The 26433-nt window shown below is 42.3% G+C and overlaps 1 protein-coding gene across 5 annotated transcripts in view; it reads right to left on the reverse strand.

The window, feature by feature from the left end:
• Positions 1–26433, reverse strand: part of TTYH3 (tweety family member 3) — a 206794-nt gene that overhangs the window by 25762 nt on the left and 154599 nt on the right. The window contains exons 8-13 of one of the 5 annotated variants that reach the window (XM_077449152.1): positions 18434–18489; positions 15001–15093; positions 12078–12170; positions 10600–10736; positions 6050–6220; positions 3872–3947 (exon numbers count right to left, since the gene is read on the reverse strand). In XM_077449152.1, the coding sequence (XP_077305278.1) occupies positions 3872–3947; positions 6050–6220; positions 10600–10736; positions 12078–12170; positions 15001–15093; positions 18434–18489 (626 nt within the window). Of the gene's footprint in view, positions 1–3871; positions 3948–6049; positions 6227–10595; positions 10737–12077; positions 12171–15000; positions 15094–18433; positions 18490–26433 lie in introns of those variants that run through there. The other 4 variants (XM_077449153.1, XM_077449151.1, XM_077449154.1 and 1 more) reach the window with 4 other exon arrangements.

Raw genomic sequence — 26433 nt, forward strand, 5'->3', positions numbered from 1 at the left:
GATTAATCTTTAAAGAGGGATTCCACCAAAAAAAAAAAATATTAAAAGCCAGCAGCTATAAATACTACAGCTGCTGACTTTTAATAAATGGACACTCACCTGTCCCGGGTTCCAGCGATGCCGGCAGCCGAGGCCGATCGATCGCTCGGCTCTCGGCTGCTGCCGCCACCATTCTAGGTGAGGGAATCAGGAAGTGAAGCGAATCGGCTTCACTTCCTGGTTCCCTACTGCGCATGCGCGAGTCGCGCAGCGCAATAGGAAATCTCCGCGCTGTCACTGGGACCCGTGTGTGTCCCAGCAGACAGCGCGGCAGGGCAGGAAATGGCGTAGACTCCCACGGGAGTCTATGCCCGGAAGTGGGTGTAAATACCTGTCTTTGACAGGTATCTCCACCCCCCTCCCCCCTGAAAGGTGTCAATTGTGACACCGGAGGGGGGGAGGGATCTGATCAGCGGAGGTTCCACTTTAGGGTGGAATCCCGCTTTAAGAATCAAAATCATGATCTTTTTCCCTTCCCGATCTTCAAAACAGCAAGTCACGATTCTAACAAATGCAGAGAGTTCTCACAGCTGGAAAAAAAAAAAATCCAGGCAGCCTGCCAAGTTTAATCACAACACCCTAATGCCGCGTACACACGACTGGACATTCGACGGACTGAATTCCGGAGGACTTTTTGACGGACTTTCGACGGAACGGACTTGCCTACACGATTACACCAAAGTCCGACTGATTCGAACGTGATGACGTACGACCGGACTAGAATAAGGAAGTTTGTAGCCAGTAGCCAATAGGTGCCCTAGCGTTGGTTTTCGTCCGTCGGACTAGCATACAGACTAATGGATTTTTCGACCGGACTCAAGTCCGTCGGAAAAATTTGAAACATGTTCTAAATCTAAAGTCCGTTTGATTTTCCGACAGAAAAGGTCCGATGAAGCCCACACACGATCGAATTGTCCGCCGGATTAGTTTCGTCTGACCTTTGCTGTTGAAAAGTCCGGCCGTGTGTACGCAGCGTAATAAGTAGAAATAAAGTATCTTTTCGTTCTTTCATCAAAGGAAAGAAGTGTAACCATTTAAAGACCAAACCTTTTCTGAGATTTGTTGCTTACAAGTAAAAATCTGATTGAAAATTACTTGGAACACCCAAACATGATATATATTATTTTTAGCAGAGACCCTGGAGAATAAAATGGTGGTTGTTGCAATATTTCATGTCACACCGTATTTGCGCAGCGGTCTTTCCAGCGCAATTTAAAAAAAATACATTTTAATGAATTAAAGTGTATAATGTGAAAGAAGATTTTACACTTCGAGAATCGTGATCTTTATTCTAAGGGAAAAAAAAATCTGATTCTCACTTTAGTCAAAATCGTGCAGCTCTAGCTAATAGCAATGTGTACATGCAGTAAGCCACTTCCATCAATCAGAAATCACTGTTCATTGTTCTGACTGTGGTACATGGGAGCAAAGACGAATTCTGATTGGTTTCTGAAGCTTGCTGCTCTCTGCCTTGTTCCATAAGCCTGAATTAGTTAATACAACCTCCAGGATATACGGTTCCATTGCCAGTTACCCTCTCCAAATAATGCACGCTGTAATGAACAGATGTAATGGCAAATGTCAATGTAATGAGTTTTAATTAGTCAAGTGTTGCATGACCATTCAATCCCCTCCTTCATTTTGTTAGTTTAATGAGCAGCCCCAGGGAGAAGGCAGACAGTGGGGTTTACAGAAGCTGATGAGGGGTCATTTGTCACTTCCAGAGACTGAAAATCCAAGACAAGGGATTTTGATTTTTTTTTTTTTGCAAGATCATGGTAACGGTTCTAACAATTATATAGCGTGAACTGTCACTAAGCTCTTATGTCCGACACACTTTCATCATAATAAAGTGCGAGAAAGGTCAAAGCGCAGTGGCCACCTGCAACTAATCAGAAGTCATTATCGTTTCTGAAACAATGATTAGTTGCCATGGTTAACTTTTTCACACTTTGCTAACAAGCCAGGAGTGGAGTGGTTTCGGGAGATTGAGGTGGCCCTGGGTAGCTGTCTGCAAACACACTTGTGGTGCCAACCATATAGTCACTTTTGCATGTAGATTGGACAATATTCTTGATGTGCCCTTATTATGAATATAGGTTTCCTCCATCCTCTCCGTTTTTTACTTATGATCCTGCCAGCTCTTTCCGAATTTTCTGTGAAGAGCTGACAAGGATGCCAATAAAAGGACAGCAGCGTAGCATTGTCATCCCTCCACTCCATGGGGTTAATTTACTAAAGGCAAGAAGATTGTGCACTTTGCGAGTACCATTGCACTCATGTTGCCCAGAGATTAGTGAATGTGGTGAAGCTCTTATTTCTATAATCCAATCAGGTGCAAGCAGTTTTTGGTATTCTTTACAAAGAGGCTTTACAACATTCACCAATCTCTGCGGAAAACAAGTGTAACTGCACTTGCAAAGTGCACAATCTATTTGCCTTTAATAAATCAACCCCTATGTGTCCCTATTAGGACTACAGGAGTGTTGGTATCCCGGAGGAGGTGTCAATAGCATTTAGTGCAGCCCAGCTCTTACATCTCCTTGCTTCCTCCCATCCTGACCTGCAAAGTGTTGCAAGGAAAAGTCTGACAAAAGAGCAGGGTGCTCTCTCCTATGACATGTAGGTGTCACGAGTCCCAAACCACCAGCCACACAGAAAGGGGTAAGACTGGGAGACTTGGTGTTCACATTCAATTTAGCCACAGATCTTTTATTTTTATTTTTTTTTAAAGTGTGAATAGCCTTGGCACTCTATAAATGCATTGCATTGCATGTGTTGGCAGGAGAATTTTTTTTTATTTTTTTTTAATTGGGCCCCAAAAGCTTTTAGCCATAATGTGCTTGTATGCATAGTATATTATCACATTATGGCAGACTTGCTTAGCTAATGATCTTCTCCAGCTCCACACTGTGGGTGCTCCTGTTAACAGGCACTGCCACCTTCCATTTCTGGCTGGCCAGGCCATGCTGACGTCTCTTCTGCACATGCACATGGAGGCACGCTGTCGTGGCACAGAGCTGGTCTGCGAATGGACGTGGCATTGTACATATGTGGTTACGTACACAAATGCTGACAGCGTTTGGAAGAAGCATTTATGACAGAAAAGGGTCTCTTCCGTCATAAAAATCATACCGGTCAGCATTTTCTATTTTTTCAGGTTTAATTCCACTTTAAGGACAGATCTGGTTTATAAGCTCACCCATAAAAGATCCCAATTGCACAAAGACCGTTATTGTAGGGTGGTTCCATTGAAGATTTATATCCTCATGCAGACTCTTGTTTGTGTTGCATCTATATGATTTGCATACTTCCAAAAAGTGCCGATTTTCAATACCAGAAATGAGTGAGATTTTTTTAGAATCTGGCATAGCATATCCAAACATAAGGGGAGTTTTGATAGAGATGGCTGGTTCATAATGACCCCCATCGTTAATTATGAAATGCATATGCATCACCTTTATGTGGTTTTCCTACCTTCTGCCTAGCACAAAAATCTGTGGCATCAAATAAAAAAATCAGTTTTGAACCACTTACAAGGAGTAGCCAAATGCAAGTGGATTTCTGATTGGCTGATCTGCCTCTACTGCTGTCTATAGAATGTCATTGAATAAGACCAGTAGCGTGTAACCAATCAACCACTGCGAAAGTAGGCCATCTTTAAATATAGGCACTTTGATACTGGCAAAAGCAGGTGCCGGGTGAGAAAAGTCTATTACAGTTTCTGTCCCCTGGCACCCAGGACAGGCAGGTTGAATGGTTTCCAGCCATTTTTTTCTAGATCGTTCCACTATGGCTACACTATACAGGTTACCACAGTAATTAAACTTACTGAAGGAGGAGGTGACTCACGTCCAATGAGGGGGGTGTTCTCACATCGGGGATTCTGGAAGTTGGCATTCTGACTCCTGTGGAGAAAAATAAAAGCGCATTATTTGTCATGTGCCAGAACCTGTAGCAACACAATTGCAGTTTACTGTAGTTGGATACATAAAAGATACAACTAATCAACCTAATAAAATTTAAAATGCTTTCCCATAGACATAGATAGGGCGAAGATGCACATGTGCAGCAGTAGGGTTGCCACCTCATCCCTTTAAACCCAAACACATATGAATTACACAGGTTCTGAGGGTAATTTAGTGCAGGTAAGTTTAATTACCCCCTTAATTAGCCACAGAACCTGTGTAGTTAATATGTGTTGGGGTTTAAAGGGATGAGGTGGCAACCCCAATGTGCAGGCAGAAGAGGACCCAGTGATGCTGGTTTCATGAGCCACGTCTCTGATGAATCTGAAGATGTTGAATCAAGAAAGATTCAAGTATTGGACTGGGTGCACGCCACTCAGTGGAGGCTGCATTTATTAAGGCCGGGTTCACACCTATGCAAATTAGATGTGGGTTTCTCCGCATTCAATTCGCATAGCAGGAGAATGTGACTGGCTCCCTATGGAGCCGATTCTGCAAGGAGGGAGAAGAGTACCTCTGCTCAGATCACCTAGGCGATCCAAGAGGAAGTCAGAGTGGGTACCTGTCAAAACCAGGTACCCGCTCCCCTCTCCAAAAATATGACATGCCAAATGTGGCAGGAAAGGAGGCGAGGAGTGCTTCGCTCAAAAAAAATAAAATAATAATTTTAAATTAAAAGCCAGCAGATGCACATACTGTAACTGCTGGCTTTTAACAATAGGATACTTACCTGTCCTGGAGTCCAGTGATGTCGGCACCACAGCTGATGTTTTCATCAGCTGTTGGGTGCTGTCACCGCCATTGTGGGTAAGGGTACCCGGCAGTGTAGCCTTATGGCTTCACGCCAGGAAGCCTACTGTGCATGCGTGAGGCCCTGCTCCTCTCTCCTACTGGCCAGTGACAGGGAGAGGAGGAGGGAGCCCCGCGGTGATGTCAAGGGCCGTTGCCTGAACTCCCAGAAGTGGGAACAGGATACCTGTCAAAGACTGGAGTTTTATATCCGGGTTCACAGGTTCCAGCGCTGTGATTGGCCTGGAGCCGCCGGTCACGGCACGGCTGCTGAAAAAAACAGTACGAGTGTGCCATTTCTTCGGTGCGCATGTGCTGATGACGTCAACGCAAGCGTATATGGTAAAGATCTCCTAAATCGTGCAGGTTTAGGAGATATTTTCAGCACCTACAGGTAAGCCTTATTATAGGCTTACCTGTAGGTAGGTACAAGTAGTGTAACTAGATTCACAACCAGGAAATCTAGCACTGTACCTGTAGGGGTATCTCACTGGTAATACCATCTTAAAGTATTGATGTCAATTTAAATTATATGGTTCCCAGGCAGGCAGCTTCTACACCCCAGAGGATCTCCACAGTCTCCGTGGCTTGTAGTGTAACAAAAATGTAAACTGAAGCACAGCACCACTGCCAAGCGTTTTAGATACAACTTTATTCCAATAGACAAATCTAACAAGTTACTGAGAGGCCGATGTCTACAAATCACACAGGAAAAAATAACATTGTAGATTCAGTTCACTTCTGGTTTGTTCACATTGTTGTCAATTAAAATGGAAGTAAACCCATCGATTTAAACAGTTAAAAAAAAAAAGGAATGTCAGAAATGCTAACTGCACATTGGCTGTGCTCTCAGCCAAACTATCAAACCATCCAATGGCTGGTGTCATAACGAATCACATGTGCAGCACCATAGCAGTTGAAGATTAAACAGAGGCAAAGATGGCAGCTTCCTTGGCTGAAAACGATAGGGGAGTTTACTTCAACTTTAAGCCCCGATAAAAGGAGCACTCTTGAACCCCCGAAAAGCAGTGGAAACCTTTTTTTGGGTCATACCCCTGACTTTGATCAGTATACATTTTTATCTGGACCTCTTAGCAGTGGCGTGGGTGCTTCAATTTCAAATTTCGTAAAAAACATAAAAACGATTTTGTAAAAACATAAAAACAAAAAGATCAACTGTCATGTTGAAGGCCCAGTTACCAAAAAATGGCAACTGAGAGTTACAGGCTGCATAGACAAAACATATAACTCACATGTATTCCGTTACAGGGGCGTTGCTGACTGTGTGTGCAGCGGCGGGGATGCTGGTTTCACTGCCATAGCTGCTCCCACAGCTGTATAAACTGGGCATGTGCACCCTGTACAGGTTGTCATGAGTCTGTCGTGTCCCCGGGGTGGTGGCCTCCTCGTCCCCCTCGTCATAGCTGCCCCTAGCAGGTAGAGATAAGTTACTTGAATGGCAACAACAATAAAAAAAAAGAAAAGAAAAGAAATGAAATAAAACACAACTGTCCAAGGCTGCAGGATCTGACATGGGGAACAGAACCTTGCCTCTGCCAAGATGGCCAACTTTACACAGATACACAGTGCAGAACAAGGTATGGTAAGTTTGTAATGGGGAAAAGATCAGCTGCAGGGAGACCACAGAGAATACTGGTGACTAGTCCCTCAGCTGAGCTTTCTTATGTGGACCAGTTTTGTAAAATATACATAATAATATTATAATGTAATATCCTCTGTTTAACCACTTGCCAACCAGCCACCGCAGTTGAACTGCGGCAACATGGCTCGGCTGCGCGAATCACCGTTCTGTTACGTCGCTCCCTCTGGTAGCCACTAGGGGTCCACACATGCCTGCAGCTCGCCCCCGGAGCCGATGCGAGTGCCCGGCGGTCTCGATGACCGATGGGCTCCTGCAACCACTCGTAACACGACAAGAACTGTGCAATCTGTCATCTCCCCTAGTCTGTCTCTCCCCCCCCCCCCTTCAGTTAGAACACACACCAGGGAACACAATTAATGACTTGACCCCCCCAGTGTTAACCCCTTCACAGCCAGTAAAATTTTTACAGTAATCAATGCATTTTTATAGCACTGATGGCTGTATTAATGCCAATGGTCCCAAAAATGTATGGCAATTGTCAAAATTATCCAATGTTTCCATCATAATGTAGCCACGATAAAAATCGCAGATAGCCGCCATTACTAGTAAAAAAAAAGGAAAAAAAATAAAAAAGTAATGTAAAAAATAAAAAAATGCCATAAATCTATCCCCTATTTTGTAGACGCTATAACGTTTGTACAAACCAATCAATATATGCTTTTTGCGATTTTTTTTTTTTACCCAAAATATGTAGAAGAATACGTATCGGCCTAAACTGAGGAAATGTTTTTTTAATATTTTGGGGGATATTTATTATAGCAAAAAGTAAAAAATAATGCATTGATTTCAAAATTGTCGCTCTTTTTTTGTTTATAGCGCAAAAAATTAAAAACACGAGATGATCAAATACCACCAAAAGAAAGCTCCATTTGTGGGGGAAAAAAAAGGACGTCAATTTTGTTTGGGTGCAACTGTCAGTTAACGTGACGCAGTGCCAAATCGCAAAAAGTGCTCTGATCAGAAGGGGGGTAAAATCTTCCGGGGGTGAAGCGGATAATAGATGTGAACTGGAGTACAGCACATGGACGTGCTTACTGCTATGTTCTTTTTCACTTTTGTATAATAAATTTGGAACTTTGACATTTCTGTTTTGTTGGTTCTGCCCACTACATGTATGCCCTTTTACAGCCCCTTTGCTACAACACACAGTCTGTTATACATATTAGTGGGATGTGGGCATACTAGCATGGTATCTTCTTCTCTTATTGAGATCTTCACTTCTATCCTAACTCAGGACTATAATTCCACTTTTCAATAGTCACAACTCCGGGGTCACACACAACTCCGGGGTAACATGCAAATCTGGGGTCTACCAAAAGGTAATGTAGGGCATTCCTAGTACTCAGCTACATCTTTGACTCTGGTCAATGCAATTAAAGAATTGCCCTTATCTGATGCTAAATGTGTACCAAAATCAGCCTCTGTAGCTCCATAAGTGGCAGGCGACTAGCAGGATGCTGCCAAGTTGCACAGATAGCGTTTCTGGTCACTTACATAGTAAGGTTGAATAAATACACCAGTCCAACCTGAGTGTGAGTGTCTACAATTGTCCCTATCCCTGTACATTGCACACTCACATCGGTCCCTACCCTCAAGGAGCCCACAATCCAAGGTCCCCATTCATATACTAGGGCCAATTTTGGACGGAAGCCAATTAACCTACCTGCATGTCTTTGGAGTGTGGGAGGAAACCGGAGTACCCGGAGGAAACCCACACAGGCACAGGGAGAACACGCAAACTCCAGACAGGTAGTGTCATGGTTGGGATTCGAACCAGCGACCCTTTTTACTGCTAGATTAGAGTGCTACCCACTACACCACTGTGCCGCCCTCACTTGATTAACAGATGACAAATAAGTGAGGAGAAAAGGGTCTGACGAATTTCAAAAGAAGGGAAGGTGGGCAGAGAACTACGTACATCTTCCATGCCATGTGATTAGAGTTCAGCGTTAACAATCATTACCTGCATTTGCGTCTCCTAAGGGCGCAGTGTGGGAAACTGCATTCCATGTGCGTTTCCCACATCACAGGTGAACGCAATGACTTTGGGTGTCGCATGTGGGTTCCAATGAACTGTTAATGGCACCCTAAACGCATCTTGCAAATCGCAGTATTATCCTGGAAAACTAGTGCTTGCACTACTTTTTCCACGCTCCAGTGTTTTTTGCAGCCCATTCAAATGAATGGGCTGTCAAAACCTCACTGCATGGGAATGTTCACGTTCTGATGTGAACTAGCCCTAAATAGCAGTCATTTGCATGGCGATTATATTAAAATACAACTTAAAAATCAAAAATTTTTTTAGAGATTGGAGATTTGATTTAACATGTATTGCTGAAACTTCTGTCAACATGAAAGCTTTTGAAGGTGTTAAATTATATTAATAAACTGTCCCCATTGCTTGAGTTTGTAAAAACAAAAACAAAAAAGTAAGAAAGAAAAAAGTTTTCTATATTATATTTCAACGAATTTTTTAGAGCAGTTGAGACACTAACAATTATTAGATCGCCTCAAATTAAAAGGGTAAAAAAAACAATGATGGCAAAATGTCTATTATAGGAAATCAAATCACATTTGTAAAACATGCTGTTCACAAAATAACCACAGGGTGGCAGCAACATTTCATCCTTGCAAATAGCCATTTTCTTACACTGCATAGTAATAAACATTTACAAAATCTTTCACAAAACATGGTTACAAAAACATACACACAAAATGTTTAAAGGTTATATTTTAAAGGGTAATTTGTCACAGTTTTGAAGAAAGAAAGAAAAAAAAAGAGCTAACAGGTGTCAAATATTTTGGTTTATTAATCCTATGATTTTGCCAATGAAGCTGAATAGATCATAAGCTTTCAAATTGTAAAGAAACTACATAGCTGTGTAAATCTCAGGAGTGAATGGACCTTTGGCAGGTAAAACATTTCTCATATACTGTATGTATTTTATCTGCATATTTATCTGTTGGCCTGGAGATCAGCCCTAAAGAAAACTGAGTGGGGGGGGGGGGGGGTCTTTTTTGGGAGAAGCTGTTAAATGTTCTCTTTGATGACCTGTAGAAATTAATTCTCCAGCAGTTGATCCTTCAGTCTGCTTTACCCCCATATTAATGAATAGAGGAAATTCTACCACAAATTCTGCATAGTCAGCTCAATACTTTCAGAATTGTAAAGGATTAGAGCTCCATTCCAAAGGCTTGAGGGGTGCTCCCCTTTAAGGAAGACGTGCACTTTTGCTCCTGGATGTGGTGACTAGATTTCTATTTACTGCTACTAAGAAAATTATATGCCCCTAACCCCCAAGTAGGACAGCCCAAGGGGAGCCAAGTACTATCCCTCCCACCTTGATAATGCAATGCGCTGTCAGGGCAATGCACATCAAAGGCCCAGGTGACGTTACATTGACGAAACGTGTTGGGGCGGAGCCCCTTATGTCACTTTGAGCAACCTTGACGTCAACACTCCTGACTGGAAATTAATCTTAACAAGTTGCTTGGTGCCGTTTACAGGTGGACGCATACACCTTGGTGCTGTGCTTAAGGGATGCAAACGTAATAAGGGCAGCACATTGGTACCGCGTTTGGTCGATGCTTGCACAATAAAAGTCAGTGCACAAGGAATCATGGGACTTGCAGTCCTGGAAATTTAGATCTCTGATATGCTCAAGGAGTGCTTCCTAGCTGGAAGTTAGCGGAAAAGCTAAAGGGAAGGACACCGGAAAGAAAAAAATCTTAACACTTAAAAGGAAGACTTTTGGGCACAATAAAGGAAAACACTACATTAGCTACTAGCTGGAAAGAGCATGGTTACACTGAGGGTTTAATATGAATGAAGACATTTTGAGGTCTATTTATAAACTTGCATAAGATAATTATCCCCTTTCACTGCCAGCTCCATCTAGTGGCCATAATACAGTATTTTTATTTATTGACGTATTTCAGTAAAAATACCACATTATGACCACTAGATGAGGCTGAGAGCTGAATTTTACTCTGCATGAAAAATTTGTGGGATTTGCAAGTTACCACTTGCCCAGCCAAAAAGTACTGCAGCTTTATTGAGTTTTCCTTGATTGTCCCAGTCAAGTCTTACCACCAACCAACAATCACACATAAAGAATAAAAAAGCAGTTACTCACATACCTCCTCTGCTGCCAGGTGTGGGGCACACTGCACACAATGGAGCTGAACATCAGGGCAGTGACAAAGGAGAACAGGACCAGGTATATGAGCCCCTCCACTCCATCATAGCAGAAACCGGTGAGAGACTGGACATAGTCCTGGCAGGGGACAGAACACAAGCAACATCTCAGGATCTAGGTGTAGGAGCCTGGCACATTTAAAAGATATCTAAACTTAACAATAAAAATATAAATATGTTGCAGCTTACTAGTTCTTGGATGTGGTATCTGCCTTTGTTTTTATTTTTCAGATTATTTTCAGCAAGTACAGGAAATACCTGTTGATCTTGCCAGAAATGCAGTGTCCTTGTCACTACCTGTGAATTGAAACTACAAATAATGTATCTTCTTTCTGTAAACTACTAATCCCAATGTAAAGAGGAATGTTTGTCTGTAGTCTTGTCCAAGGGTGGCAGCAATGGACCCCTTCTTCTGTACAGTGGAGAAGCAATTGTAGCCACCATAGGACAGCTGAAAATAAAGCAAAAAAAGAAAACCAATGCAGCCATCCCCTCCAAAGACCGGCAGCCATCCCCTCCAAGGACCGGCAGCCATCCCCTCCAAGGACCGGCAGCCATCCCCTCCAAGGACCGGCAGCCATCCCCTCCAAGGACCGGCAGCCATCCCCTCCAAGGACCGGCAGCCATCCCCTCCAAGGACCGGCAGCCATCCCCTCCAAGGACAACCTATCACAGTTTAGTTTTTAGGTTAAGATGCACTTTAAAAAAGGCAGGTAATGTTGGTTGTTTTATCTTCCTTCATCTTTTATAATTATTGGAACAAAATGAAAACAATTGAACCTTTAGGTGGCTTATCCTGTTGTACAGCAAGTGGCTCAAGTGAACTGGGTGCCCTATAGAAATATGAAAAACCCAACTCCAGGAAAAGTAAAAGTCCCCCTTGCAGCGCACTGCAGGCATGAAATGCTTGTCATCTAGGAGACGGTAAAAACATTTGCTTAACCGATACTCTGCTTCCCTGGCAGATAGTGTTTCCCAACACTGCAGCAGTAGACTATCCCTTGGCATCCAATGCAGGGCCATGGGCCTTGCATCAGTCATGACAATGTCAGGGGTATCTGATTTCCAGGTTACAGGTGAGAGGAGGTGGCAGGGACCATTCTGGCAGCAGAAGGTCGGACTTTTACTTTTCACATCGCCACATACATTACAATCTGCATCAAGAGACTACCTCATCATACCATGAGTGGACAACTTTGACCAACGTATGCTAGATATTTTAGAAGAAAATATTCTTGCTAATGTCACAGACACAAGCAGGAGGAACCCCAGCTACTAGGATTCTCTTCATGAGAGATAATTCCTTATTTCTCACATGTCAACTCAACAACTGATTATTGCTGGTGCTGATCATTCGCATACCTCTTGTAGGGCTAGCCCTACCGATCATGAAAACCAAGACGATTAGACAACTACTTACCAAGTGTAATCCTCGGCAGTCCACCAGGGCTGTGAGATGCTGCAGATTGATCTCTGTGGAATTCAGAACTCCTTGAATGTTGATAAGTTTATCCTGTAACCAACACAATTAACAGTCACTAAATTTACCCTCGTTTTTAGCTCTTCTGTTTTTTGGGATTGTGGGTAACATATCACCATTCATTATTTATTTAAGGTACTTATATAGTGCTGTCAAATTTTGCAGCGCTTTACATATATATTGTACATTTCACATCAGTCCCTGCCTTCAAGGAGCTTACAACCTAAAGTCCCTAACACACATTCATACATACTAGGGCCAATTTATACAGGATCCGATTAACCTACCAGTATGTCTTTAGAGTGTGGGAGGAAACCGGAGTACCCGGAGAAAACCCATGCAGGGAGAACATGCAAACTCCAGGCAGATGGTGTCGTGGTCGGGCTTTGAACCAGTGACCCTTTTTGCTGCTAGGTGAAAGTGCTAACAACTACATCTCTGTGCTGCCTGTTCATGATACATCAGGGGCATGGAAGTAAATCAAGAGCACAGAGAAGTAAAAGTAGCTTGCAGGTTTAATGAGATATTGTGTTGCTACAGCTATTATGTTTTTTGTTTTTATAGCATAGATATGTTGAAAACATTTTAGTTACATGTATTGTTTTAGAAGCTAGACTTCCCCTATGCATGTGCAAATTAACTTGTTGGACTGGTTCATGAGCTCAAGACAGGAAAATTATGTAGGTAGGAAATGAGGGGGAGAGGAAAGGACTTGAACAAACCATGTGGTGAGAGAGAAAAAAACAGCTGTTTTCAGTACTTCAGAAATGAAGCAGTCTGGAAGAGGACTCCATCACCAGGAAAAAAAATAAGCCAAGTAGCGGTTTAGTATACTTATTGCATACATTGTCTGTGCTAATTTGCTTGAAACAATGGGCATGTGTACATTGTAGGCATTTTTTGTAATATCTGTCAGTCTTGTACTGTATTCCTAAAAGTTTCATAGTTTGTATGTGAAGCATTTTCATTTAGTAAAAGCACATTAATACACTACAGAGGTTTTAATTGCTTTCTTGCTTTTAATGCAAAGCAAAACAGATAGAAACATATTAGCCAATTACATTACAAGAAGCTGAAAAGCAAACCCAACCCAGACATCAGGCTGGTTTTCTTGGTAATTTAGTGGGATGTATCAGTACAAAAGAAAAAAAAATATAAATAAAAAAAAAAAAAAAAGAAGGACATGCCCCTTTATGCAAAACTTTTATCCACAGAGCAAAAACTTAAAATATCTCAGAATTTTACAATTGTTCTATGGACTATGGGGCCTACTTTATGTGTGTGGGACCCACCATCCAGACCCTCAGAACTCAGTTTGGTGAACATCAAAGATTAATCAAGCAATATGTGGAACATGGTGTCCCCAGGCATTTTGCTGAGAAACACAAATTAACTAAAGGTCTGGATTATGGAGGCCATTTCCAGAAGCCTCTCTTTTGCAGAAAGGTTCAGAAAATTAAGCAAAAGGGAGGCTTTTTGGATTTTGACTATGAACATGTTATTACTCTTATGGCTGAATGAAGAGATTGAAGTGAACGCCATAATTTAATACTAACTCTAATATAGATCACCAGATTTTTGAGGGGGCAGGCAAATGGGTTGGCGAATGTTATGAGAGCAGTGTAGCTTGTTTTTATTACAATCTTAATAGATCTGTATTAACTTATTTTTTTATTAAATGATGGGTTCTACAAATTATTTCAACAGCAGGTTTACATTGAGTGTTGATAAAATTCATATCCAGACTATATATATTCTACATGATTATTAGATGATAATTTTTTTTTTTTTTTTTTACACATGGTCTACGGATTTATTAGATAAGATTTGACTGTATCCTTCACTGAGTGTGTTCTGAGTTGATTAATTCTACTTTTTGTATGTTTTGATTGCTAACCTGTGACATATGATGCTGAAGTATATAATTGTACTGTATGCAGCATGAGGTAGGCTTGACAAAGGCGCGGAAGACTGAGAGCTTGCTGCATGCTGTAACCCTGCCCACTTTTGCTAGTCGGTCTGCGTAACAAGCTCCCGTGCACAGTGGTATCGCCGTGGAGTGTTAGGCTGCTTTCACACTGGGGCGGGAGCGGCGTTGGCGGTAAAGTGCCGCTATTTTTAGCGGCGTTTTACCGTCGTTTTAGCGGGGGTCTGCAGGCGCTAGCGGGGTGGTTTTAACCCCCGCTAGCGGCCGAAAAAGGGTTAAACCCGCCCGCAAAGCGCCGCTGCACTTTGCCGGCGGTATTGCCGCGGTGTCCCATTGATTTCAATGGGTAGGAGCGGTGAATACACCTTCACCGCTCCAAAGATGTGGCTAGCAGGACTTTTTTCACCGTCCTGCCAGCGCATCGCTCCAGTGTGAAAGCCCTCCGGCTTTCACACTGGAGTGAAAAGGGGCCGTTTTTTTTCAGGCGCTACACAGGCGCTATTTTTAGCGCTGTAACGCCTGAATACCGCCCCAGTGTGAAAGCAGCCTTATGCTCTGGTTTGCCTGTCCGCTCTCACACTGGATCCAGCACTGTCATCTTGTACTGTGCCTGTGCACTTCTTTTTGTAATTTAAGTAGTCACTATATTTCTATCTCATTAAAGTTGCAAGATACCGATACTTCTTTGTGCCCCTTGCTTTTCTTCCATGTTGCCTGATGTTGGATCCTCCCTGATCCTCTAGTGGGGTGCTGCGGGACATGTCAAAGTGGAATTCCAGGATTTTCCAAACCATGCTTAAACCGGCTCCCACCCCCTTCTATAGGCCCGGACTTTAACGCATGAACGGTCAGATGATCACCATATCGCTACTAGCTTGGTCCACAATCTACTCGATTATGAATTCTGATGTGAAAGAGCCATTTCTGTCTTCTTACCATTGACTTGGGGTACTCTTTAACAGCTGAACGCAAGAGATCCAGTACCTCATCCTGCATCTCCACCAGGGCTTTGTGACCACTTGACAATATCTGAAAGACACAAAAGGGGAAAAATTGGTCATCACAGCCGATGACTGATATTGATACAGAATTTAACATCCCTGAGCTTCTCTAGGCAATGCAGGCAGAGCATGGCTGGTGGGAAGGGCTGGCAGGGTGCTTTACATAGTTTTCTGTAAACATCAAAGCACCCTTCCTCAGTACGCCCCGATTCTAGCAGAATGCTGGCTCATGAAAGGAGTCATAAATATCGCAATGCCTTGGTGGGTGTTTCTTTACAGGCTTGATTTGCATGCATATTGCCCTAGGTAACACCCACATATGATACTGAGCCTCCATGATTGAAAGAGCTGAAATGTACGCACCCAGTAATGTTGCTCCTGTACAGTAGCCTTGGCTTTAATTATTACTGGTGACTGTAGCACTCATTTTGCTTCTGTGCAAGTTGTCCTAAGTGTCAGACTCAGAGAGCTCCAGGCTACAGTACTCATAAGTTCAAATGCACTAGCAGCAGGCCAAATTTTTTTTTTTTTTTTTTTTTTACAAAGGCAGACCATACAGAATTATTTTTTTCCCCAGTAGGTTGAACGATAAAAAAAGAGCCGATTTCCCCAACCCCCCCCCCCCCCCCCCATCCACATATTTGATATTCTCATATTTGATCCAATAGCACAATACATTGATCAGTGTTGCTGGCTATAGCTGGCGGCACTTATCATTCAGGAAAAACACAACAGACTGGTTTTAACAAGTTAATTGATAGATTGACCTGTGTACAACCAGCTAGCTCATACACAAATTGAAATTTCTGCAAATCTCTGCTGAAGCAGCCGAATTTCAATCCACCGCTATGGCCAGCTTAGTACACAAAGATTACTTTCTATTGTACAAGTTCTTGGTAACCCTTGGTGTTAAATCAACTTTTAAAATCCAAAGAGGTAAGCCTCAGATCAGAACAAAAATACCTAAAACACCATGGCCAGATCTAGGTGGGTGTTGGGATGCGCTGCGTCCCTCCAGATTTCAGTTGCGCCCATGCATTAACAGTGATGTTGGTATCAGAAAATGGAGGGGCCAGGGGGGGCACAAATGACTGCTCAATACCCTGGCCCGCATGCACAATGGAAATAGAGGATTTTCATCCAGGGATGTTATGCAGAACATGGAAGTCATGCTTCCGTCTGGACCAGCTCCACCTTGATTTGCAGGTAGGACTCTTCTTGTTAAGGTGGGACGGAGGACTCTGTTGTAAAATGGGACTCTGGTGTAAAGGGGGCCGAGAACTCTGATGTAAAGGAAGGTGAGGGAGGTAACTGATGTGCAGGGATATGAAGAGATGTTAAACCCCTTCACCCCCCAAAGTTGAGTACGACTCACGACCACTCTAAATTTCTCCTGGCAACCACGCAAAGCTCTCATCCTGTCCTCCTACAATGCCTTGTAGGCACACCGAATATGCGAGTTAGGAGTCTCAATCTGCTTTATTGTGCTTCGATGGAAACAAATGCCCCACCACACTTCTACGCTCTGACATGTTTCAACCCACTTAGGGGCAGTCACATAGGTGGGTGGGTATAGATGTTTATACACCAGGCTCATCTGTCCCCAATGAACATAAATACTCAAACATATTTATCCTTATTCAATAGCTAGCCATACACACAGATTTCTGAATAGTCAAACAGTGACAGAATCTGATAGAATGCAGTCACTTTTCAGATGATAATTTTTCCACCAGACTCAATTTTTGAATCAACCTTTGTTGATCTGGGTGGTGCCAAAAGGCCAACCATGGCTAGAATATCAGATGATTCAGCAAGAATCATTCCAAATTCAAGCGGTGTATGACTAGCTTAAGTACAAAATGGTTAAAAACTACCTGAAGCAAAAAATGTAAGCTTAACGTGGTTGTAAAGTCTTTCACCTTAACCACTTTCCGACCGACGCACGACAATGCACGTCGGTAGAATGGCACGGGCAGGCAAATTGGCGTACAGGTACGTCCATTTGTATTTGCCGCCCTGCCATCGCATGCACGCCGCCTGGTTGGGACCCCCGTGAGTCCGGTCGCGGGTCCCGCGGACTCGATCGCCACGGGGATACCCGCGATTGTCTCACGGGGAGGCTGAACGGGGAGATACCGGTGTAAATAGCATCTCCCCGTTCTACCTAGCAACAAGTGACACTGATCTCTGCTCCATGTGATTGGAGCAGAGATCAGTTTTCACTAAGACATAGCCCAGCTCCCCACAGTTAGTAACACGCCCCTAAGACACACTTAACCCCTACACTGCCACCCACTGGTTAACCCTTTCACTGCCAGTGTCATTTACACAGGAATCAGTGCATTTGTATAGCACTGATTGCTGTATAAATGCCAATGGTCCCAAAAATGTGTCAAAAATGACCGATGTGTCCGCCATAATGTCGCAGTCACAAAAAAAATAGCTGATCGCCGCCATTACTAGTAAAAAAAATAAAGAAATAAAAATGCCATAAAACTATCCCCTATTTTGTAAACACTATAAATTTTGCGCAAACCAATCAAAAAACGCTTATTGCGATTTTTTTTTACCAAAAATATGTAGAAGAATACGTATCGGCCTAAACGGAGAAAAAAAAAAAAAACTTTTTTATATATTTTTGGGGGATATTTATTATAGCAAAAAGTAAAAAATAATGCGTTTTTTTTCAAAATTGTCGCTCTATTTTTGTTTATAGCGCAAAAAATAAAAACCACAAAAGGTGACCAAATACCCCCAAAAGAAAGCTCTATTTGTGGGGGGGGGGGGGGGAAAGGACGTCAATTTTGTTTGGGAGCCATGTCGCACGACCGCGCAATTGTCAGTTAAAGCGACACTGTGCCGAATCTCAAAAAGTGGTCTGGTCTTAAGCCAGCAAAATGGTCCGGTCTGAAAGTGGTTAATGCATGCTATGCATTTTAGGTGAAAAACCTTCTGTGCTGCAGAACACACACAGCCCGGCTCAGGAGCGAACCCGCAGGTGCGCCACCATAAGACGTGGCGGTACACAGAAGAGAAGAGCTGGAGGGGGACCCCAGAGGAGGAGTTTCAGGGCTGCTCTGTGCAATATCACTGCACAGAGCAGAATATTATATATATATATATATATATATATATATATATATATATATATATATATATATATATATATATATATATATATATATATATATATATATATATATCCCCCCGCTTTAATGTTCAGCGCTACGTTTTGTAAAAGAATACTTACTTTTAAAGCTACTTATAGTATTCTACTTCCCTCCCCGGAGAATTTATTAGTCTGCATTTTCAAACAAAAGTGATAAGAAGATTCAAAACAAAAAATGTATAATTGTCCAACATACCTGCTGAAAAGGGTTTGCAGATCCAGCATTACAGGAGAGATAGTAGCTTAAAATATCTGAAAAGCAAGAAATAAAACCTGGTTAGAACTGGTGTCTAAAACAATGCGAGTGGAATTTAGCAAACTTCTCTTTAAGAGCATAGTAATGTAATATATAGGGAGAGAGTTCAAGCACTACGTGGTATTAATAAAGATGGAAAAGCTTTTAAATGTATATTACGTGTTTACATTTACACAAGTTACATCCAAAAGTGCAATTAGACACAACAGGAGCTGTAAATGGATGTTTGAATACATAAGTAGAATATTTAATGACAGAGTGGATATAAACAGTCTACACACCCCTGTTAAAATGTCGGGTTTCTGTGATGTCAAAAAATAAAAGATAAATCAATTCAGAACTTTTTTCACCTTTAATGTGACCTAAACAGTGTACGATGCAATCGAAAAACAAACTGAATTATTTTAAGAAGATAATGTGTTTGCATAAGTGTGCACACCCTCTTATAACTGGGGATGTAGCTGCGTTCAGAATTAAGCAAATTCAAACTCATGTTAAAAATAGGAGTCAGTACACACCTGCAATCATTTAAAGTGCCTCTGATTATAAAGAAGCAACAAGGACGAGTTGCCAGCTCTATTCTTTGTAAGTCTGTACCGGTGTGAGAGGGAGCATCAGAGCCAGAGCACCCATTGTGGATTTTATCACAAGCCTGCAAAGGACTTGCACTGATTTTGAGCATTGCTTTATCTGCTTTTGCCTCTGATTAACCAGCTGTTCTAGTAGGTCTTTCCTGACGTTTTCTTAGTCGCATCCTACAGCAAAAGCCATGGTCCGCAGAGAGCTTCTAAAGCATCAGAGGGATCTCAATGTTAAAAGGCATCAGTCAGGAGAACGGTACAAAAGAATTTCCAAGGCATTAGCACCGTGGAACACAGTGAAGAAAACATGGCACATCAGTGACATTGCCAAGAACTGGACGTCCCTCCAAAATTGATGAAAGGATGAGGGAAAAAAAAAAAAAAAACTGGTCAGAGAGGCTGCCAAGAGGCCTACAGCAACATTAAATGAGCTGCAGGAATAACTGTGTGATAACCATCTCCCATATTCCCGGGCTATGGGTAGAGTGGCAAGACGGAAACCTTTTCTTAAGAAAAACATCCAAGCCTGGCTAAATTTAGCAAAAACACATCTCAAGTCTCCGAAAAGCATGTGGGAAAATGTATTATGGTCTGATGAAACCAAGGTTGAACTTTTTGGTCATAATTCTAAAAAGATATGTTTGTGGTGGTGCTACATGCATATTGGCCTCTGTATGTGGTCAAGCTCTATAAAAGATCATCGTGGGATGCACAGGCAGCGTGTTAAAAAAAGTAATATGACAATTTTGTGGGGGGAAAAAAAAACAACTTTATTTTGAAAAGAATTGTGGGAAAAAATATGACAACTTAAAAAAAAAAAAAAAAAACTCACCAAGCCTCTTACTAAATACATACATGTCTACTTTCCAAAAAGGGGTAATTTGGGGCATATTTGTACTTTCCTGGCTTGGTCGGGCCTCAAGAAATGTACATTAGGTGTGATAAATTTTCAATGATTGCCACCATAGTTTGTAGACTAACTTTCAGAAAGACAAAATAATATACACTTCTTTGGGTTATTTCTACCAGATATGCAGCAGTATAACATTTGGCCAAAATAAATGAAGAAAATTTACTAAATTTGAAAAATTGTATAACAGAAACAAAAGAAAGCGATTTGTGTAAAAAAAATAAAAGATAATTCATATGGGTACAGTGTTGCATTATTCAAAATATGGGTGCTGAAAGATGAAAATTGGTCCGATTAGGAAGGGTGTTTAAGTGCCCAGTGGGCAAGTGGTTAAAAGGTAGAAAAAGTTCTGAAATTATTAATATTTGTTTCATTTTTTTACATCACAGAAACCTGGCATTTTAATAAGGGTGTGTAGACTTTTTATATACTGTAGTATGTAGAAAAAGCAAGCACAAGTACACAAAAACCTGAACCAAAAATTCTACTTACTCAATGTACTATGAAAATATTAACTAAGAATTTTATTAAAAGTTTTGAAAATGTTCGCAGCTTGTGATAGAGAGGTGCAATGTCCTATATGGGTTTCCCCATTACAGTTTGGGAGCACCAACTTTATCAATTAGGTAACTTTTTTCTAGTAGAGTTTTCTAAAAACAAAGGGATGCACAAAATTGATATATACACACACACACGAAACCATATATATATATATATATACATATATATATATATATATATATATATATATATATATATATATATATATATATATATATATATATATATATATATATATATATATACACACACACACATACATACATACACACAATATTACCAAAGAACTTTAAAGTGATTGTAAAGTGGCATCCCAGTCTTATGCCGCATACACACGACCGGACTTCGACAGACTAGGTCCGATGGTCTTCCCCACTGACTTTCTGAACGAATGGACTAAGTCCGTTCGAAAGTCCATTAGTTTTGAACGTGATGACGCAAGACGGGACTAAACAAGGAAGTTCAATAGCCAGTAGCCAATAGCTGCCCTTGCATCTTATTTGGTCCGTCGGACCAGCACAGAGGCGAACGGTTTTCCCAATATTTAGTCCATCGGATAGATTTGAAATAAGTTTTATTTCTAGGTCCATCAGATTTTTTTTTTTAATAAAAAAAAAAAAAACCATTGGACTAGCCCACACACGATCGGATGGTCCGACGGACTGGGCCCGATGCAGCTATTACAGCTTCAACTCTTCTGTCCACAAGTTTTGGAGTGTGTCTATGGGACTGTTTAACCATTCTTCCAGAAGTGCATTTGTGAAGTCAGGCACTAATGTTGGATGAGAAGGTCTGGCTCGTAGCCTCTGCTTTAATTCATCCCAAGGGTGTTCTATCAGGTTGCGGTCAGGACTGTGCAGGCCAGTGAAGTTCCTCCACCCCAAAATCCCTCATCCATGTTTTTGTATACCTTTGTGCACTGGTCCACATCATTTGGTGGGGGGGGGGGGGGGGAGATTATGATGTGGGGTTGTTTTTCTCCAGGGGTTGGGCTTGGCCCCTTGGTTCCAGTGAAGGGAACTCTTAAGGCGTCAGCATAGCAAGGCATTTTGGACAATTTATAACTGTACACCAGTCATCCAAAGACATGGATGAGTGAGTTTGGGGTGGAGGACCTTAACTGGCCTACACAGAGTCCTGACCTCAACCCAATAGAACACCTTTGGGATGAATTTGAGAGGAGACTGTGAGCCAGGCCTTCTCATCCACACATCAGTTGCTGACCTCACAAATGCCCTGCTGGAAGAATGATCAAACATTCCCATAGACACACTCCTAAGCCTTGTGGACAGCCTTTTCAAAAGAGTGGAAGCCGTTATAGCTGCAAAGGTTGGGCCAACTTAATATTGAATCCTACAGACTAAGCCCTTGTACACACGGTCGGAGATTCCGACAACCAAATCCGTCGGATTTTGTCCGACGGATCTTGTCCGAAACTGTTGCATACACACGGTCGGACAAAGTTGTCGGAAAATCCGATCTTTCAGAGCGTGATGACGTAATTTCGTTACGATGGGACTACGTTCAGGCTAGTAGCCAATAACTTTGATGTAGGAATTTGCTCTGAGCATGCGTGCCACTTTGTCCGATCGGAATTCTCTACACATGATCGGAGTATGTCCGATCGGAGCATTTTGTCTGACAATATTTCCGGCAAGTTGGAAAAGTTGGTCCGACGGATATTCCGACTGAAACAGTCCGATGCAGACCACACACAGTTGGAATATCCGACAAAACGCTCCAATCGGACACATTCCGTCAGAATCTCCGATCGTGTGTACAAGGGCTAAGACTGGGATGCCATTAAAGTTCATGCGCGTATTACAGTGGGGACAATTCTATTTGGATGCCGAGAGCAATAAAAACCTGGCACAGGTGCTAAAGAAAGTCTTAAAGTGTTACTAAACCCAGGACCCTGCATTCACTATATCTGGTCTCCCACGGTACACAGAACACGAAAATGCAATTGTTTTAGCAAAATTTAACTCTTGTGACTTCTATCAGTGTCTGGTTAAAGCTTGTAGGAGGAGTTTTCATTCTCCTCTGTCTTATGAGGCTGCAGGACCCCTGACCCTCTGTCTGGACAGTGCTGATTGGCCCTGTGCCCTGATCACATGCACTCTCCCAAGAAAAGAAAAAAAACTCTCTAGCAATACATACCAAACTGAGCATGTGCAGAGTGCCCCCAAGGCTCTGTTCTATAAGGAGATGGTTTTGGGGACTGTGGAAGTATATTTACTATCCCAGTCACCAGGAAATGGAGAAATGTCCCCACAGTACAGAGAGAAAAAAAAAAAAAAAACGGGCAGAGGTTTTGACCTTTTCCTACTCTATTTAAAACGCTACAACTTTAAATGCTCATTTAAAAGTAAAACAAATCTTGTTGTGCACCCTCCAACTGTTTGTTTGACGTCTGGAAAAAGAACACATCAGATTTGCAAAGCAGACAAGAAAAGTGCCGATTGTCAGAAACGCTGAATAAATTGCGAGCGGCGAAGTCGTGCGAGATCCTGGGATAGACCAGATTTGAAGCTTTCTGCTATGAATTACAGCGAGACGAGATTCGGTAAACATCACCTGCCCCCGTCTAATTAAAGTCGAGCTCCACTCCGGCATGTTAATGAGCTAAACTTGTCAGACGGATCAGAATTTCATTTTACACCTCATACTGGTTACAGGGATAGAAATCTTCTGAAAGCCAGAAATGAATCTCTCTCAGAACTGACCTAAATACCAAAAAATAGCCGTCTTCTCTAAACCACTGAAGGTGTCAGAAAAGTATTTGCAGAATGCAGAATTTAGCAAAAAACAAAATATTTTCATATGTGGGGGTATGGGCGTTTACAACCGCTTTTAGCTATGGGCTCAGCTACTAGATGTGGTTATGCACACTCAGGAGCTGGGAGAACGTCTGCTTGATGTTTAGTAGTGCTGAAAAATGGCCATAATGTTCTAAACTTTGTATCTCCCAGAGTCTAATTGAAAACAATAGACTCTGGTCTCCAATGGTGTAAATATACAACAATGTTCTGGTACCCCAAATGACTATGTGCTCTTTGCAAAAGTTTTAGAGCACACAATGAAGCTCAAGGGCATTTAGACCCCTTTCACACCACACCGCCCTTTGCGTCGGCGGTAAAACGCCGCTATTTTTTAGCTGCATTTTACCGCCGGATTTGCTGCGCATTTCGGGCACTAGCATGGCGCTTTTATCCCCCGCTAGCAGCCGCGAAAGGGTTAAAACCGCCGGCAATACTTTTTGCCCGCTGTATTACAGCGCTGCCCCATTGATTTCAATGGGGAGCAGCAGTGGAGGAGCGGTAAACATACCGCTCCTTCACCACTCCAAAGAAGCTGCTGGCAGGACTTTTTTCTGACGTCCTGCCAGCTCACCGCTGTAGTGTGAAAGCCCTCGGGCTTTCACACTACATACAATTTGGTGCAGCTTCTTTAGGGCGGATTGCAGGCGCTATTTCTAACGCTATAGCGCCTGCAAAACACCCTGGTGTGAAAGGGGTCTTAAAGCGGAATTCAGCCGCCTTGTAAAAAGAAGTTAAGACCAAGGAGGTGCATGACTTCTGATCTTATCTCGATTATATATAGTGAAAAGTATTTGCCCCCCTTCCCGATTTGTTACACCTAAATAATTCAGATCAAAACAAATATTAAAAAGGAGGAGTCCCACTCAATTTTCAGTTACTTTAAAACTTAGCTTTTTTGTAAGTATTAAAGTGATTGTAAACCCTTACAAACCACTTTGACCTACAGGTAAGCCTAGATTAAGGCTTACCTGTAGGTCCAAGAAATATCTCCTAAACCTACACGGTTTAGGAGATATTTACTAAAAGACAGTGACAGCTGTCTACGGTGCATGCACCATAGGCAGCGGCACACAGGCGTACTATCATTAAAACAGTGCTTTAATACTACACTGTGCTTTCTGCGTTTTCACCTCCTTTATCCCATTTACAGAGCTGCATTTCTCTGAGGACAGCTGCCGCCATCCATCTTTACAATTGGCCTTGTATGGACTTATTGATTTATTGTCCATCTATATGTACACACAGTTACACTATCTTTGAACTTCCAGTTACCCTTTTCTATTGTTGCATAACCCAAGTGCGCTTGGGCTTGTGGTCACAAACTGATGGCCAGACGTTCTCCTTCTGGGTTTTCTGGTAAAGCAGAGAATTCATGGTTCCATCGATTAGGAAAATTCGACCAGGTCCTGAAGCATCAAAGCAGCCCCAGACCATCGCACTTCCACCACAATCTTTGACTGGTGGTATGATGTGCTTTTTACAAAATACTGTTAGATTTAGGCCTGATATAATGGAATGTACACCATCCACAAAGTTCAACTTTTGTCTCTTCGGTCCAAAGAATATTTGCCCAAAAGTCTTGGGCTAATCAAGATGTTTTTGGCAAATGTGAGACAAGCCTTTGTGTTATTTTTGGTCAGCAGTGGCTTTTGCCTTGGAACTCTCCCATGGATACCATTTTTGCCCAGTCTCTTTCTTATTGTTGAATCATGAACACTGACCTTAAAGGGGTTGTAAAGGTAAATGTTTTTTCACCTTAATGCATTCTATGCATTAAGGTGAAAAAACATCTCACACTGCCGGCGCCCCCAGTCCCCCCGTTTTACTTACCTGACCCCTCGAAAATCCCGCGCTCGCCCCCGCCGTCCTCTTCGCCGCTCAGCCTGGCCGCTGATTGGCTGCAGTGGATGGATTGAAAGCAGCGCAGCCATTGGCTCGCGCTGCTGTCAATCACATCCAATGACGCAGCGCGCCGGGGGCGGGGCCTTGTGATACAGCGAGCGGCTATAGCCGCCGGCTGTATCACGGGAGCGCGCCCGCAGTGCTTCTCACCAATGCGAGGGAGCTCGCATTAACGTGAGAAGCACCTGCGGGAGGAAGCAGAGACAGCCGCCGAGGGACCCCAGAAGAGCAGGTTCGGGGCCACTCTGTGCAAAACGAGCTGCACAGTGGAGGTAAGTATGACATGTTTGTTATTTTAAAAAAATAAAAAATTTTACTTTACAACCCCTTTAACTGAGGCAAGTTGTCATGCACTTGGAGTAATTTTGGTAGACCAGCCACTCCTGGAAAGGTTCACCACTGTTGCAAGTTTTCTCCATGTGTGGATAATGGCTCTCACCGTGGTTCACGGGAGTCCCAAAGCCTTAGAAATAGTTGTGTAACCCTTTCCAGACTTCTACATATCACTTACTTGGTTCCTCATCTGTTCTTGAATTTCTTTAGATTGCGGCACGTGGTGTTTCTTTTTGAGATCTTTTAGCATGCCTTTGTCAGATAGCATCTATTTATAGGACTTCTTGATTCAACAGGTTTGGCAGTAATCAGGCCTGGGTGTGGCAAGTAAAATTCAACTCTGCTTTCCAAAAAATTTAGTTAATCACAGTTCATTCATGATTGAGCTGGTGGGGGGGGGGGGGCATGGCTTGGATAGCATTCTTCCCTTAATAAATTAAATCATCTCACTTACAAACAACATTATGTATTTACTTGGGTTATCTGTGTGTAATATTAAAATTTGATTAATGATCTGAATCATGTAAGTGTGATGAATATGCAAAAAATAAAAAAATACATTTTTCACAACACTGTATATCTGGTTTATGGCTCTGCTGAAGGATACACAAGACACTCTGGGCTGTGAGAAAGGCATAGCAGCTATGCCCGACCCTTCCCCTTGCTGCCCATTCATAGAAGCTTTTGCATATTGTGAATGGGTTTACATAATCGTTGCCCACATTTTTGGTGCCCCATTCCTGAAGCAGCAGCAAACAAAACATGTTGAAAGGTTCCATCCATAGCGGATACCCGAATATGTATACAGCATACATCTGTACTAAGTACATT

The sequence above is a fragment of the Lithobates pipiens genome, unplaced genomic scaffold (genome assembly GCF_037356315.1).
Source record: "Lithobates pipiens isolate NorthernLeopardFrog02 unplaced genomic scaffold, aLitPip1_a1.2 Scaffold_22, whole genome shotgun sequence".
In the NCBI taxonomy this organism is placed as follows: domain Eukaryota; kingdom Metazoa; phylum Chordata; class Amphibia; order Anura; family Ranidae; genus Lithobates; species Lithobates pipiens.